The sequence below is a fragment of the Cyrtonyx montezumae genome, unplaced genomic scaffold (genome assembly GCF_038088225.1).
Source record: "Cyrtonyx montezumae isolate F1298 unplaced genomic scaffold, pur_monq_1.0 scaffold_4, whole genome shotgun sequence".
Classification (NCBI taxonomy): domain Eukaryota; kingdom Metazoa; phylum Chordata; class Aves; order Galliformes; family Odontophoridae; genus Cyrtonyx; species Cyrtonyx montezumae.
The window spans coordinates 9,763,909-9,781,458 of NW_027072045.1; the positions used below are offsets into that span (position 1 = coordinate 9,763,909).

Consider the following 17,550-nt stretch of genomic DNA (forward strand, 5'->3'; position numbering starts at 1 on the left):
TGAATTATTTTTAGACTGTAACAAATTACTATTTCATCCAGATGACAATCAGGAGGACTGGGGCTGTCTTTAAAAGATCTATGAGACATAAACCTCATTTTACTTCTCTTTGTTATAACTTGTACTGTCTCCTCTAAAAGCTGTCAGTGTGTCAGGGTCATCTGTAAGCTGAGTAAAATAAGAGTCTGCTGAGAGAATGGTATGGATCTGCATGAGGGCATATTCAGGTTGGATATTATGGAAAGGTTGTTCACCAGAAGGGGGTGGTGGACATGGCACTGAGTCACAAGGAGCATTTGGACAACACTCTGGCATGTGGTTTGTATCTGGGGAAGTCTTTGTGGGTCCCTTCCTTGCTCAGGGTATTTGGTGATGTTGCTCTGTAGATTCAGTTGTACAATGCTAGTAAAAGAGGTACCTATGTCTGTGTTTAGAAAGTGAATATCTTGCCTACAGGTGGCTCTTACAGATGTGAAAAATGAGAATAAGTACAGAGTTAGAGAAGTTCATGGAGGCTAAAGCTACCTGTGTTAGCAGTAAGAGCAAAGACTTGTTCTGCTTACTCATATTCCTTCTCCAACACTGGCTAAAACTGTGTGCCTGGGAAGGATGTAAAACTAGCAAAAAAAAAACAACAACTGTGTTAATATATATTTAGCTTACCTCAGTGCACAACTGTTCCCTGAACTCCTGTCTCCCTTTGAACCGAGACAGGATTTCTGTATTCGGAATATGAACAGGAGGGAGTTTCCAGACTCACTTATGCATAGAATTTGGAGCTTGCTTTCATACATCTTGTGCAGTAAATAAGAGAAAAGATGTTCAGGACATTTATGACTTTATAGATGTATTTCAGATCTCCTTCACTGTTTCTTCCTCAGATTCAGTTTGAGGCATTTTTCATGTTTTATTAAAAAAAAAGTATATATATTATTAGACACAATAGCTGCAGTAGTTTTTGAATCAGGAAGAGTGTAATTTGCTTATTGCAGAGGGTTAATGGGGGACATGTTATCCTCAGCAAGGCCAATTTTAATTCTTTCTCTATAAGCTTGTGCTATCACCTCCTGTCACAGGTAACATCTTTTTTTCTGTCCCTTGAAATATGCAGGAAAAAAAGGGATTTTTAAAGAATCTGTCAAGTGTAATAAAGATTGTGGTGAAACTAGAGTCAGCAGTCCAGGTGTGTAAACTGATTTTTCTTTTCTGTCCTTATGCTTTCTCTGTCTTTCTTTGCCTGTTCATCTGCAATTCATGTGGAAAGCAAATCATTGTTCACATTTTCATAGTTCTTGGCACTGGCCTAGTTGTTAGAGACCTTGATACTTGCTGGCTGGTGTAAAATTGCTAAATAACAATAATATGAAGGACGAGATTTGTACCAGTAATTTGCCCCAGATAATGAGTTCTCTAGTTTCCTTTTTTTTATTCACGAGCAGCCTGTAAAATTCTTAGTCATGAATTATTTAGACTTACTTATGAATTTCTTTGAAAGCATATCCTTGCATAGATGCCACACTGAAGAGCTCACTGGGAATGTTACTGTGTTTTGGTGGCTTTCTCTTATTTATTTATTTTTTTTTACCTGTTTGAGAGTTGTAAGTTGTAGTGAGAGGGTGGAGAGGAAGAGGGGGGAAAAGATATGGGAGCTGTGGAATTATTTCCAGTTTGGACTAAATGCTGCATCCTCTCATCTACTGCAGCCTAGCCAGAGAAACATGGGTTATTAATGCACAGTGCTTAAGAAAGCTTCAAGTGCTGTAGCTTCCTGCTCAATTACAGCAGACCAGCAAGCTTGTGAAAACTAAATTTAGTGCTTCTTTGTTACTGACTTATGTTCCTGCTAAGTAGGTGATGGAAAGGGTCTCTAGAGTTTAATAAGGGATTCATGGATCACTGCACATTGAGGTGTACTTAAACTGTCTTGTTTGTTGCTGGCTGTTTGTTTCTCTTCCCAAACTGTTGTGATTCTGAAATCAGAAATTGAATCCTGTTGGAGCAATCTTCCTGGCTTGGTGTTAGGTCAATCCAGAGATAGTACTTTATGAATCAGACTGAGAAACTATAGTGAACACAGTTAAAATTTTGATTGCCTTCTTCTGCTTAAAAAATCTCCATCAGCATGGAGCTGTAAAAGTTGTTTGTCTTAATTTAGTGCCCTGTTGTGCTGTGTGAAGTAGAAAGCATTTGCAGAGAGGACCTGGGGGTGGTGATGAAAATATAGCTGAAAATATGCATCCAGGATGAGAGGCTCTGTTGGTGTAAGTTAGATCGAGTTGCAGTGTTAGATCATTTTGCACTGTGGGTCTTTAATAATGATAATCAAACTTTAAACACTGATTATTCTAGTCCACATCCATGTTTAGCCTAGCTTGAATAAGTGCAGCCACTTTTTTTTTTACCATTGTGTTCAGATACTGTTCCCAGGAATAAATTTGCAGTTGTGAATAGTGCAAAGCATTACACACCTTGTGCTATTAGCTTGCTGAAGTACTGCCATTCTGTGCAGCTGGGGCAGGAGCCAGCTCACTGTGGATTGGCTGACTTTCTGGACACATGACAGAATTAACAGCTGAATTACATGGCCACAGGCAACAGCTGTCAATTCTGTTGTGTTATGAACATGATCACCAGTGTGAGACTTTCGGTGCCATCCTGGCCAGCTAGTTCAGCAGAGAGAAAGTCTACTTAAACGTGATCCTCATGTTATGTTTGGAACTAGTACTGCAGCTAAGATTGAGCTTTGGCCATTACCCTGGGATAGCTTTTCTAGGTTTATTAGTATAGAAGCTGAAAACAAGGTCAAAATGCAGATTTAACCTAGTACTAAATGTGGGTCAGTAGTATGAGGGAAGATGGGGTGAGAGTGTGCAGACCAGTTGAACCAAGCTAGGTCTGGGAAACATTTAGCCATGCTTACCATACAGTTTCTCCTAGAGTTGCAAATATCCATCATGGATATCTTCAGATAGTGGTATTTTTAGTGCAGCCACAGATTTCCATCTTAAACCTGCAGATAGGCCTTCATGTCCTGAGTAAAAAAAAAAAAAAAAAAATAGTCACAGTTCAGAAATTGTTAACAAATGGGATTTTCCTTGAAAATGCTGTGTTAAATCAAAGTGGATTCTACTTGTGTTCCTAGAATACCCTGTCCTTGCTAAAGTAGCCATGGGGAAATGCTTTCCTTTGGGAAAGGGTAATCCAGGTTTAAGTACCTCTTCTGTCCATCGTCAGCTCTCAGGTGAGTGTGTTAAAACACCATGCCTTATGTCCCCTTATCTCATGGGATTTTTCCACTTTGTGTAAAAAATTCTAAAAAGCAAACATTCTTCAGGCTATACCATGGTTAGTATGATTACTGGGGAAGTGATAAACCCATAATCAAATCTTTTCTGCTCTTGGCTGTTAGCATGGAAAATGACGAAGATTTCTCTTTCCATTTCCATACCTGTTATGGCAGAAGATCCTGCTTCTAATGCTGTTCTTAATGAAGACCAGAACAGTCTTGCATTTCTCTGCAGTTGGAAGAGACATCCATGTTCAAAGCAAATGTGGCATAATACTGTCTTTTCCGCTTTCTTTTATTGTGTCTCCATTTTTTTCTGTTAGGTTGCATTGATGGGTTAAGTGATAAGGAAGGGGGTAGAAATAACAATCTCAAAGAAAACAAAACACAACACAAACACAAAAAATAACAAAAGAGGAATTAAAAAAAAGGGTGAGACAATATTTTTCATTTCATTGCTGTTTCTTCACAACCATATTCTGACATTTAGAACAATGTAATATGCGTGTCTCTGTTCATTAGGTTCCTCAGTACTACACAGTGACAGCCACAGAGAGAGGAAAAGGAATGAAAATGAAAAGGAACAATCTAAACTTGAACTAACCTTTGCAGGCTAAATGACAAAGGAATGAAAGCAGCAGAAACAAAAGAGAAATATATTTTCTGAAAGAGTAAACATAACAGAAATCACAGCCTTGAATTAGCTTATTCAAATAACATTGTGAAGGGGAAAAGAGTATTGATCCCAAGGCAGAAATAACTAATTTTCTGCTCATGACTTACTTGTTTTGCATGCATGTCTTTGAGATCTATTACTGATGTTTAAATCAGAGCAGATAACGCAAGGAGTCCCCTGAACCTAGGGAGAGATGTGAAGTTGAGCAGGAACTGATACGAATCTGTGGAAGTGGAAGAGGTTCCTGTAGGAAAGAAAAGAAAAAAATTCCTTTCTGTATTCTGGAAAAAGGATATCTATGTGATGTGGAAACATCTAAGCTATTGCATAACAAACTGGTGTGTGTGTTTATGTTCTGCAACATAGTGTCAAATACAAATTTTAGCTTAGAAATACTAAATATTGGAAACTGTATCCTGATTTTACTAAGAGATCAAGATATAGCAATATTACTTTGGGTTCTGATGGTCTAGGCTGCCATAAGCATGCTTTGATGGGTCAAGGATTACTTCTGATTGCAAGAGAATTGTTAGAGCTATATAGAAAATATTAAATGCAGTTTTTCACACATTAGTACAGGAGAACATAATGTACTCAGATTATATGAATTTTACTGTAATTTATAAGTGAAACAAAAAAGAGCAAGAAAGATGTCAGCTCTCTGGAGGTGACAATTAAATCTTTTTTTATTTTTAAATTTTTATCATAATCTTTTGAGACCTTGATTACACTTTATTTTTCAAATGAGGAAATTAAAATTCTCAATTAAGTTTTCTTTCATGGGGATTTGGAGATTTGTGACAATCCCCTAAAGTTTAGGGGGGAAAAAAGTCAAAATATGAGTAATTTATGACAAATGAATCTGTTTAACACTGGTAGTTGCACATTGCTGATTTTAGTAATCCCTAAAAGTAGGCTTGATTCTAATTCCTGGGATTACAGGAGGGGGAAGTGTGTCCCTTAAGACTCATCTGTGATTTTCTTAAGATCACATCAACTAGAGGCGAAGAATACAGGAAAATCTCACTAGGTTTCTTATTTTCTCTTTCCAGTTTTTGTGCCTTCTATCTTCAGGTCTGCCTCTAAAACTACCAGATGTCAAAATATTCATTGGGGGTTATTCTTTAGTCTTTTATGTGTGAATTTCCTCTGGCAAGCAAAGGAGGAGGGTGCCAAGAAAAGATAAGGCTTGGAAAAAGATATAAGCAACTTTCTGTAACTGTCCAGCTGCTTCATAGATCAAGGGAGGATGGAAGCTGAAGGTAAATGCAATTCCCACATCGTGTGGAAGGTCTCTGCATGCTGGCACTGAAACTTTTCACTGATTTCACTGCTGTCTTTCATCAGGAGAGCAGTTATTTAGAAAGGCCTTGTGTGCTTTCACGCTCGCACCTCTTCCCTCTTCCTTTACCATTTTCTTTCTTAATTTTTGTTTATTTGTTAAGTAGGAAATTTCAAGACTCACTCAGAGGAGTGAGGGATAGCACTGATGTGGTCTCAGTCTGGGAGTGCAGCTGCCTGGTTGTCACCAATTAGCATTCCTGGGAGGGAGGAGATTGAAATTTTAGCGCTTATAAAGCCCTAATTGGCTTTGCAAAACGTATGTGCCTGCTGCTGCTCTACCATCTGGGGTTGGCACTGTGCACGTTGGCCTTCCCTTCAAAGAGCTACCCTGCAGGCTGGCACCTTCTGGCTGGATGGCACTGGTGTTGATGTGTTTTTGTGGGACAGAGAGGACATCTATGTCAGGGTGCTCTGAGAGTTAATAGAGATGGTGGAGCAGACGGGAGGCATGGTGTTTTGTATGAGCTGCTGCTATCATTAGCAGTTCTCAGGATCTCTGGCTACAGCAGGAGTCACCATGAGGCTGTTGGAAGGGGATGTGTATTTATGTCATGTATGGGGGTGGCAGGGCAGAGAATCATGGCTGGCTGGGGCCTGTCCTTACACCAAGCTGTGGAGTGGAGCAGGCCAGCAGGTGGCTCCAGGCATCAGGAACATCCGTGGGTCACTCCTCCATGGCCTCCATTTCTCTGTGAAGCTATTTATTTATATGGTGTCACTAAGATGTCTTCCTTGCTGGGGTTTGCATTGTAGTAGACTGTATTTTCAGGCAGTCATCTGTGGATAACAGGATGAAGCTCGTTTTAGACTTAAAGCAATTACTAGATGTGTTGGAAGGCAGGAGATTAAGATTAGAGTGAGCAGGTAAAAAATGAGGCAGCTTTTCTAATGGAGTGTATCTTGGTAAACTGTTTTTTTTGTTTGTTTGTTTGATTACTTCTGTCTCCCCTGTCATCTGCACGTGACTTGTGTTTGTGCAGATGACACAGAATCATAGGGGTTGGAAGGGATCTCTGGAGATCATCTAGTCTTACCCTTCTGCTAAAGCAGGTTCCCTACAGTAGGTTACATGGGAGAGCATCCAGACAGGTTTTGTATATCTCCAGAGGAAAAGACTCCACAAGCATCTGGACAGACTGTTCAGTGCTCTTTCGCCCTCAAAGTAAAGTTTTTCCTTGCCTTATCTATTTCTGAGGGATTTAACTGCTGTAGAAATGAAGAAACCTATTTGTCAGATATATATGATCTGTTCTCTGTACCTTTCCTTTGCTTACATTCTCCATGTCCTTCTTTCATGCTGAACATATTGGGGAAGAGCCAGTTCCTGGTGTGGCTGGTTCAAGGCTATCAGTGTGTAAGAGGCAGGATGGCTTTTGCTGTGATGAGTTGTGTTCTTTCCTCTGGCATGCTGGTGCCAGCTTTCACAGAGCTTATAGGGACTGAATTACCACCAGTCCTTTGTTCCTCTGCCAAATTAGATGAAATTGGCTGATGAAAGTGAAATTTGTCAAGGGAGTAGGGGGATGTGCATCTGTAAGCCTCGTTTCTTCAGAACCAAAGGTGAAAATAATAACATAGAGGTGTATATAGATCAGAATTTTTGTCAGATGAGAAGAGTTGTGCTTCTTTTACTGCAGTTTTAATGGGAAAGGGAGGAGAAGATATACAGTGACCTGGCAGGGAAAAATGCAAAATAAATTAGTGGCAATAGTAATGGTCTGGTAGTTTGTCCCAAATGTAGGCCTTGTTAAAAGAGCCCATCATCTTGAAAGTCGGTAATTATTTTTTTAGAACATTAACAAAAGTGCAGGCTGAAATGTTTTGCTGGAAATTCTTTTTTGCTTAAATTGCCTTCCTCCCCCGGCAAGATAATTTTATTCTAGAAGTGTCTGTTTTGGCAGGAGGGAAAAACTGTTTATAAAAAGAGCTAATAAAACTCCTAAACCCGGAAACATTTCCATTCTGCCTGTTGCTAAAACTTCTCACTGTAGTCATAGAAATGTTGCTTATTAGAGACATTTAAAAGTCTCCAGTTCAACCTCAAAGCATGGTTATCACCAGCTGTGGATAACGTCAGTCATGATTTTGTACAATTAGATTTTGTCAGCCTCTAAGGATGAAGGTTCTGCAGATATTCTGGGTGGTCTGCACAGATGATGAACTTTGCTCATGAAGACTTTTTCCTGATGTCTAGTCTAAGTCTTCCCAGCCACAATGGATAATTGCTTGCCTGTTTTTTTTTTTTTTTATCTGCCACTATCAAAAGCTGTTTGAAGACAGACCAGTGGGTTATTCATGCACCAGAGATCTGAAAAGGATGAACAGTTTGAGTCCTTATCAGAGTAGAATGTATTGCAGGATGCAGAAATCACCTTGTATTCTGCAACAGCTTGGCATGTTAGTTCCTTCCCACATTACATTCTGCTTGCTCAGGTTAAGGGAAGACCTTGCTGCAGAGCATGTGAGCAAGGAATGCTCAATGTACTTCTTTCCAAATACTTCTTGTGTCAGTTTAGGCAAGTACTTTTAACAATTCATTCAATTATGTTAAGCACACATTAAAGGAGTCTTAAGTCCTCCCTGAGGTCATTTCAGTTCTGTAAGATTATAATTGTTTGAGACTAACCATGATTTCTTCTTTTGCCTTCAGGTGATTCTCATTCTGACAAAGCTGTATGACTACAACCTGGGAAGCATCACAGAAAGCTCTCTTTGGAGGTATGGAGATAAACTGAGTTAATAATTACTATCTTACTTTAAAATAGGAGCAGCCCGATATAATTCTTTTATTTAATTTAATTGGATTTTTTTAATCTGCTAGAAGGTTTGTAGCTGACCTATCTCTCTCATTTCTTTTATTTTGTACTTGATGAAGAGGCTGAAATTTTGATTGTCTTGTTTCAAATAGGTAACATATTTCATGAGCCTGCTGTCATTTGATTTCACTTTTTCTGTGTTATTCAGAATAAAATCAACCAATTGGTTTGTTTTTAGAAGAACTCAGTAAGCTTATGTCCTTGTTTATTATGAAGAATCTTATGGCTGTCTAATGCCTAAATGATAATGAGAAGTTGGTACTGCTAAGTCTGGGAAACTGTGATTCAAGTGTGCTCAAATGAGTATTCCAGATCTGTTTGTTCAGAACTCATAGTATTAGTACCAGATAGTGGATTTCCATTTGCATGATGCTGTCTGTTGTAGTGATTTGTAAAGGATACCTTGATACTTTGATTTTATGATTTTAAGAGCATGTCATGTACTTTGTGAACCAAAGGCAAGGTTTGTCCCGTGGTCTATTTCTTTAGGCTGTTATTTGGATTCATTGAGGGCAGGTGGTATTTATTTTTTATCTATATGTAAAATGGATGTAAGAGGTGTTTACTTCATGATTCTTATGGTAGCATCAAGGGCCGTAATAGATAAAGGGAAATGTATCTCATGGCTCTATCTACAGAGCATTGGTGGGCAGCCTAGGGGCTTTTATGGAGGCCATTGGTAGAGGTGAACAGACTACTGTTTTTCTCCCAACTAATTAAATATCTAAACTTAGGATTTTCTTTCTAGCAATAGAAATATACCAAATGATTAACATTTTCTAGGGCTGGTTAAATTATTTCTTGTTGTGCTGTGGAGATAATCAGATCTTCCTATTTCATGTAAATTGCTGGTGATGCTTGAGATCAAGAAGGATCATATTGTCTCCACTGCCCTTTGCCTTGTCTGATATGTATGCTGAGCTGTCACAATGGTTTCAAAAAAGGCTATTTATAAAAGTAAAATCTGTTACTTTATTCCCTCCAGCTACCCTCATCATTGTGAGGCTTTACTGGGTATGAACTAACTTCCTTAGTATCATCTGTAGTGTTGTTTTTTTTTTTTTTTGTTTTGTTTTAATTAGCATCTGTGACAGCTTGGAGCAAAGAATACTTTAGATTTGAGGAACTGCTTGGCTTGCTTTGAACTTACCAGCTCTAGTTTTACTTGGTACTGGTCGCTTGCCAGGACTTGTTTACAGCTGCGTGGCTAATCATCCAGAATCCCTGGAGAAAGGCATTTAACTAGAAGATGTCAGAGGAGAACTAGGGTGGCTAAAACCCACCCCTGTATCTTTGCAGTGCTCTGCTGTTATTCTTGATTGGCTCTTTGGTTCTCATGGCTGCTCTGTCTGTCACCAGCACACTTGATTCTCTTACCTCGTTCCTGTTGCATTATGCCAGCTCTAGGTGGTTATACTGTGCTCGACCTGAGTCTGGCTCTGCAGTTAGATCCCTGCACACCACACAGGCGTGTATTTGGATCACTGAGAAATAACCTTCTCAAGATCTCCTGACAGCTTCTCTGTTCTTAGTGTGATGGGAGGAAATGACTGAATGAGCACATCTTACTATTTTACTCACCTGACAGAGAGGTTATTAGCTGTTGCACCTCCTGGCTGCTTAAATGATGTGTTAATTTCCATCTCCTTGCCTGCATGAAAAGGGTAGAAAAATTGAGTTGAGTGAAAAGCAGAAACATATCTTACACTTCAATTTATTTCTTGTCTCTACTTTTGATGCTAAGGAATGGAAGAAATCACAATCTCGTGTCTGGTTTGATTTCTGATGTCAAGAGTTCTATTTCTGAGGAAGAAGACATAATTCTGCAGGTTCTCACAACTGAAGAGGGATCTCTGCCTTGAGTACATGACAAAGAAATACCATTCTCAGCTCCTGTGGAGAGTGCATTCTCGAAAGGCTGATGAATAATGAAGGGCTGTTTAGAAGCATGTCACAGACACAAGTCATTTGTGCTATAGCTGATTATAAGTGCATCTGTCATTGTTGGGTGATTTAAGCAGTTTTGTGACTGATGGGGCTGTAACCATCTATAACATAACCATGCCATTGCCTGCAAGATATGAATCTGTTCTTTATAAACATACTGCTACCTGCTACAATGGCATTTCTTTATAATTTTTCAGCCAGTTTAACTGCAGTTAAATGGCTGCAATGCTAATGGACGAAATTGTCCTTCTGAAACAACTGATGAATTAAGAGGCCACTTATGACAGACATGAGGTGATGAGACATAGCAGAGGAAAGAAACAGAATCTATACTATCTTCTTGAGTGCTGAGTTTCAGAAGCTCACCACACTCTGGATGTCAAGTGAACTGTTATTTCTGTATATGGCAAGTGAAGCTTCGTATATGGCTGTGCCTGACTTTAATTATGCTGTTATCTTGACATACTTTTTTTGGTGTTTTAGATGAAAAACTTTTATTTACATTTGCTATTCTTTTTGTAGAAGAGAATGAAAACAGAGAAGTGAAAAGATTATCTGTCACTGAGCAATTAACTGAGTGTACTGGGTTTATGTCTCTTCCTGTCCTAAGTATCTCTTAGATTGTGAAAAGCATTAAGCTGTGAGAGTTAGGAGATGGTGGTTTTTTTACCACTGGAGTAAGATAAGTGTACATTTCCAATAAATAATAATGTCAGAACAGAGACTACAGTATCCATGAGCTGCAGACAGTGGAGAAGGCTAATTTTTTTTTTTTGTATAAACGTGATGCTCTGGAGGGATATGTAGGACTCTTTCCATTAGAATCTTTAGAGAGTGACAAGCAATAGGTGCTATTTGCCTCTTTTCTTTCCTATAGTTTGGTATTTCTTTAGAAAGTAAAAGCCATTTAACCTTTTCAGGCACTAAGTAGGTAGATGAAGGATTTGCTTGGCTTGCAAACATTTATGCTCTAAACGTGCATCTTTGTCCTGGTAGTTCTGGCAGCTACTGATAATACTTATGCACACCAACACTGTTCTTGAACTCTGAGCTTCCAGTTCAACAGTGCTTAACACTTCCTGCTTGTACTCCACTGTCCTGGTTTTTGTAGTAGGGAAGCTTTTACACATATGCCGTAAAGGAATGTCAAGGATTCTAAAGGTTCATGGCCTTGTATAGGTCTAGCTTTAATTTCCCATATGGAAAGCAAGGGCTATGTAAAGCACATCATCCTGCAATTCTCTCCATTCAAGGGCTTCAAGAAGATGAACTTGGTATGTAAACCAGTGAAGAACTGGAGCATTCCTTAGAGCATTGCCACTTGTAGGTACAGGAATAACCTTTATTTCTTTCATGGGTCCACTCGATGTACTAAAGAATACCCTGAGTTAAATGCAAAGACACTATCTTAAATTCAGCAACATGTTTGTACAGAATTTATGCTGTATCCTAGTTGTTTCTGTTCTCTACTGCTATCAGCTATTGCTGAAGTCAAGGTGATGGGTGAAAGTAAACACGAAGTTTAAGTACCATCAGTGTTAGCTCTGTATGATGAGTAGTCTTAGCGTCATCATCATGCAGGAAAGTGTTTTGGTGAAAACACTTATTAATGGAGATAGAAAATAACATACTAATGCAAAACTTTCTCTGGACTACAGAGTTCTTACCATGGGAGTCTTGAAAGGTTAGCAGTGCTTTCTTCTGTAGAGGATAATTTCCAGATGACTGTTACAGTGTGCAGGAGGACAGTAGAATACGATGATTCCTTTCTTCTGTTCTGCAAATGGACTCTTCTCCCTGCATGTTTATTTTCTATCTGCTGAGCCACATTAATAAGGTCATAACCTGTGATTTAATGACTGTGCTCTGGAACAGCAGATTAGGTTCTTTTAGATGGTGTAGAGAGGAGGACCAAATTCATATGAGTACAACGGACAAATGGGGAAAGAAGTCTTAAAGTACATTTTAACAAGCAGTTTTATGGGAAAGAGGAACGTGAAAAGGACTGTTTGAAATGCTTTTATCCATCAGTGTTGTGTTTTAGTTACTCAGTCTTGACAAATGCTTCTGCCTTATCTTGTAAGAGCATTAAGTGAAATTGTTAACTATGGAACAATGGCACTTCTTTTAATTTTTTGTTGCTGTTTGTTTTTGCTCCTGCAAATGCATGAAACCTGTTCTGTGTGTATATGCTGGAGGGCATCTGTGAGGGAAGGTGAAAGTATGTCTACACTCAGCTATTCATATAGGAAGCAATATCTTCTTACAGTTTGATCACAGCAGGAGACTTGGCTGTGCTGGAAGTAAGCTCCGAATTCAGAGTATGAGTTCCAAGCTACACACAGCCTTGTGGGATGGGACACTATTCAGCTAGCAGGATCCTAGGGACTTGGCAGTTTCCACAGCTATCTTTTTTTTTTTTTTAATCACAAGTGTTTATCTTACCGTGATGACTTACAGTAATGAAACCTTTTAGCAGTTAACTCTTGCAATTGGTTGCCAAAATTTTCTGGGATGTTTTGCCTGCTATTGAAAGAAGTTCCACTGAAGTTGGAGAAAGGAAAAAGTTTAAAAAAAAAAAAAAACAGCACACACTCATGCTTAAACAACCCATAGCAAATACTTTAATTGGTCCTAAGTCAGCAGGACATTTAAATGCTATTGAATTCATCCATATTCTTACCTTCCTAGAAGAATGAGAGCCAGGATATCTCTTGCGTTTTACGGCTGAAATTCTATATTTATTTAATCAATGGCAAGTAAACTATGCCTTGACACAGCGTTGAAGAATCATACCCTGGTATTCTGAAGGATCATATTTGGTGGATGATTTAGGAGTGTGTTCCTCATTGCCTGGTCTGCATGTATAAAACATTCTGTACTAATGACAGTGCAAATTTATTAAGTATATTAGAAATGTGTTCTCTGTTGCAGCCAGTCATGAAATGTAGGATTACTGTCAAGTAAATCAAAAGGAATAGGAATCCATTCTCTGCATGAAAAAACATGTAAATCAAGATCATGAATATTAATTGACATATATTATCAATATACTGTAAATAACAGATGCACAAAGTTCATTCTGTTTTATAGACAAAATGTTCAAATGCAGTTTGTCATTCCTCTGTAGATCAGAAGATTAACTTCCACACCTGTTTCCCAGGCTATACCTCTTTCTGAAAATGATACAGTTTAAAAAAAATAAATTATAAATTGATCTATGAGGCGCATCCATTTGTTGTGGCTATGCTGTAAATGCCATTGAGCAAGATTGGAGCTGATACACCAGAAGAAAGAAGCACTGCTGTAGTTGCTGATTTAGAAGCAGGAAAAAAACACCCCTAGTGTTCTGATTTTTATTTATTTTTCTTCCTACTGCAGGCACTTCTTTTTGAGAAGCTGTGTAAAGTTGTGGTTGCCTTTTCAAAGGGATATACACTTCATTTACTGGAAATATAATATATTTGGATTTGAGCTTACTACGGTTGTGTAATGCTTTCTGTACTAGTTTGAGCTCTGGGGTCTTCAGATCCAGGTACCAAATACTTCTGAATCTGTGTCCTGGGGGTTACACAGGCAAACACTGAAAGGTTACTATTACTACAGAATGAGCCAGATGAGTCCCTGGGTCTCTCTTGGAGGATGTAGTAAAACATCTAGACAAAATGTACTGTAAAAATTCATATTTAAATAGGCACCTAGTTCTGACTGCGTTGCATAAACAGGCACTGTTTACATGCAGACAGGATGACTTGCTTGGAAGTGGCTTTTTCTTTTGATTTTTCTTACCTACTGTATTTTTGAGTTCCTATCTGCATAGGTTCTTGCATATTGTCTTCAGTTTTACCTTAAAGACAGAGCTCTTAAAACCAGATGACTGCTCATGATCACATCTGTTTGTTTTTTTGTGAGAGAAGGCCCATCTTCCTGATTTTCACATTGTGAAAATATTGGAAGCCTTCAACTGATGAACAGATGCCTATTGTGGCTAGAAAGTCAAACCAGGAGGGAATGGAAAGGGAGACAGGATGAGGTGGATTCCTCCATGATCTGAATGTATTTTTACTACCAAAGTCAAGGTTCAGCTCCTGTGCTTAGCAAGACAAATGTCTGAAGTGTGCGCATCCAGTACTGTAGGGAGCTTTGAGAGACACTTGGATCTGTGTAGATCAGCATCTTTCGACCAAAGTAGGACAGACATCTTTGGTTTGGGTTCTCCCTTAAAAAAAGCTAATACGCAAAAGGGTAAAAGGGAGTGAGGTTTAAAACCATTCCTTTTAAATAGTCTGTTTTCTTTCCAAAAAAGGAATATCAACACACAAGTGGATTTATGAGCATGGTCTGTGTAGCACTGCACGAAGGAGCTCCTAGATGAGAGAAACACTGAAGGCAGCAGCAGCAAAAAAAAACACCTCTGTGAATCATGATTATATCATTTCTTCTTTATGAAAGAAATTCATGAAGAAATGAAACACCTTTATTTTCTTAATCGTTTTTGTATCTTCTCTTCAGCTGCTCTGTTCTTGTGGCTCCTGGGAGAAGAGGGAGGTGAAATCAGTGTTTTTCCTTCTCAGTGGTAGCAACACCCATTTTTACTATGGAGTAGGTAACAGTATGAAATGTGTGTGGAGTTCTTCTTCCAAGTGAATTTTCCTTGCTATGGTATTCAGAGGTGCCCTGCTATCTTTCCTAGCCTGCCTCCAGCACTGCCCAACAAATGACAGCTATTATCAGTGTTAAACTCTCGATATGAATCCTACTCTCTTTGTGTTAATTTTTTTCTTGCCCTGCTACAGAAATCGGCTCATGCCCTGAAGCATGAATTTTGATGACTTGCCACATTAACATGAGTAACTGTTTTAAAATATGTATTATAGGCTATTAAATTATCGGCCCCTTTCCGGTAAGCACAACTGTGGTCTGTAAGACTGACCTCTTTTTGCTGTGAGCAGTGTGTGCTGACTACAGGCATTGTGGAAATATCATTTCTCTGCTTCCCTGCCAATGCTCAAGTGACGATGTGCTCCCTTGTTTTATGAGGCAGCATAAAATTTAGAGGCTAGTCACGATGGAGGTAGTAAGAAAGAAACTTAAAGACCTCAGTAAATTTCCCTTCTAAGTGTTCCCTTTTCAAAGGTAAATGGTCTTATTCTTTGTAATCTCTCATTGTATGTTAACAGCTTTCACAATGCTGACTCTTTTGTAAGAAAAGCTCATTACGGTCCCAGTGCTTTATCTCTGTTAAAGGAGCCAAAGGAGGAAGAAGCCAATGCATTTTTTTCTATTTTTCTCTTGACTATGCCACCTATTCAGCACATATGTACTGTAAATTCAAGATATGGATGTTACTCAAAGCAAGAGTGATGTCAGAAGTGTTTTAATAGTTGATTTATTTCTTTAAGTGCTTTTTAAGATGATTCACAACAGCAATTTGAAAGCCAAAAGCAGTCTTGAGAGAGAATTGAATGAGTTCTTCTTGATCTCCTGACTTTTCTTCCTCAATACAGTAATTTGTTTGATTGGGGCAGGAGGGTTCTGGATTCAGAATGGGAGGTTTTACTTCCTATTTAATGTTTCTATGTGAGATAATCAGGCCAGTTTGTGATCTGAGTGAGCAGAAGTATGAGCGAACTTACTGTGATACAAGAGAGCTGTGTGGTCCAGAGAACAGGATACTGCCTGGGTTTGAGGTAATGGGAAGATAAATATTTGGTTAGGCATAATCAGGAATCAGCAAATTCATGTCACCTGAGGAGTCCTCTCCTTGCAAGGTATTTCTAATAACATTCTGCAAAGTACAGTGGTATAGGACATTTATACCATTAGTTTGGTTATAAATCCTACTAGTGTAATTTAAGTTTTGAGACGTGCAGTGTAGTGAATTACTGTGACTTGAAATTGTCACAGTGATGAAATGGATTGCATAGTGAGCTGGGCTGACTTTTTAGAAATGTATTTTAGTCCAACAAAGCATAATAGTAGGATAAAGGCTGAAAGCTTTACCTTCTGTATACGTACAATGAAGAGCTGTGATCAGAGAATGTGTAGGAGTTGGAATAGGCAGGGAATCGAGCATCATCTTCTATTGTGAAGAGGGTAAAATGATTACTGAATATACAAACTAAAGAGACAAGAGTTAAATTTATAATAAAATTAAAGCTAGAAAATAATATTTATTTTGTGATTCTGATTTGGATTGATGATAATATTCAATTTTCACCTCCTCTCTGCTAACTCTGTCCAAAAATCCCATATTGCATATAGAGAAGTTGAACATGCATTATGCTATTGAGGATGCTTCTGTGCACCAAAAACAGCCTAAACATGACTACTAAAAGATGCCAGTTGTCGTCCAGAAAGACACAGAATCCCAACTGTCGGAGGCTGATAGTATTTAAAGGAAATAGTGATTCTTCTTCCTTGAACATAGATGGCTGTTCTTAGCCATCATCAGAGACAGCGTACTGATCTAAACTCACCTCTGTACTGATACAGGATGTCCATCTTGATATTGTTGTGGTAGCACAGGACTCTGTGTAGGTGAATTTTTACATTGGAATTATGAGATGCAACTATGCTACAATAGCAATATCTAAATTTGCTCATTTCCATTACCCTAAGGTAATTTATCCTAAAGTAATTTTACATTTTTTAATTCCAGGTTATTTAGTGCAGCACAAGGCTAGCATGGTGAAGTGCTGATTTCAATTAAAGAATAGATGCAGAATATTACATAGGATCTGAAGCTCCTAATCTTAAAATGTGTTAATACAGCCTAGACTCAGGGAATATCTTAGGAGTTTCTAACATTAGATGTCTACCCTAAGGTCATGCATATAACAAATGCTTGAAATCACAGGTGAACAATTTGGTGTGTATTTGTACGACTAGTTCTTTGTAAGGTGAAACAAAGGTAAGAGAATATATGATGAATGGTGAAATGAAGTGAGCAAAAGATGAAGTTTTGAAGCTGGGGGAGAAGTCTTTTATTTTTTTTGAAGCGAAGACAGTAAAGTTTAGAAAAGGTGCATGGGGAATGAGCTCTTCAGCTGGTTGAAGATGGGTTTCCTTCACTGAGATGAGTTAAACACCATGCTCCACTGGCATTTGATCTGCTCCTTAAGTGACTTCTGGGCTGTAGGAATTAAAGTAGCATCAGCCTTATTGTTAGGCTTTTCTTCCTATTGGTGTTATTTTGAGAGCTATTACTGCTTAGCTATTTAGTATTGTCAAAACGCAGAGTAAACAGAAAAGGTGGTTGAAAATACAGTAAGTGCAGCTATAAAGAGTATTTCGTCTTTGTCCCATTAGAAAATAATAGTCATTCTTGTAATAAGTGTAATTTCATTGCCCATCCCCCCTGTTAACACCATTAAAAAGCCATTGGGTTTGTCAGTTGGCTTCTCTTACATTCAGGCGCTCTTTAATGCTTCAGAAGAAAGCTGCTGACTCAATTCCTTTAGAAAGTAGATTCTTGGAGT

The 17,550-nt window shown here is 38.5% G+C and overlaps 1 protein-coding gene across 1 annotated transcript in view; it reads left to right on the forward strand.

Annotated features, from left to right (window-relative positions):
• Positions 1-17,550, forward strand: part of SORCS1 (sortilin related VPS10 domain containing receptor 1) — a 269,239-nt gene that overhangs the window by 77,488 nt on the left and 174,201 nt on the right. Inside the window, exon 2 of the mRNA XM_065746947.1 lies at positions 7,957-8,024. Coding sequence (XP_065603019.1) covers positions 7,957-8,024 — 68 coding nt within the window. The remainder of the gene's footprint in view (positions 1-7,956; positions 8,025-17,550) is intronic.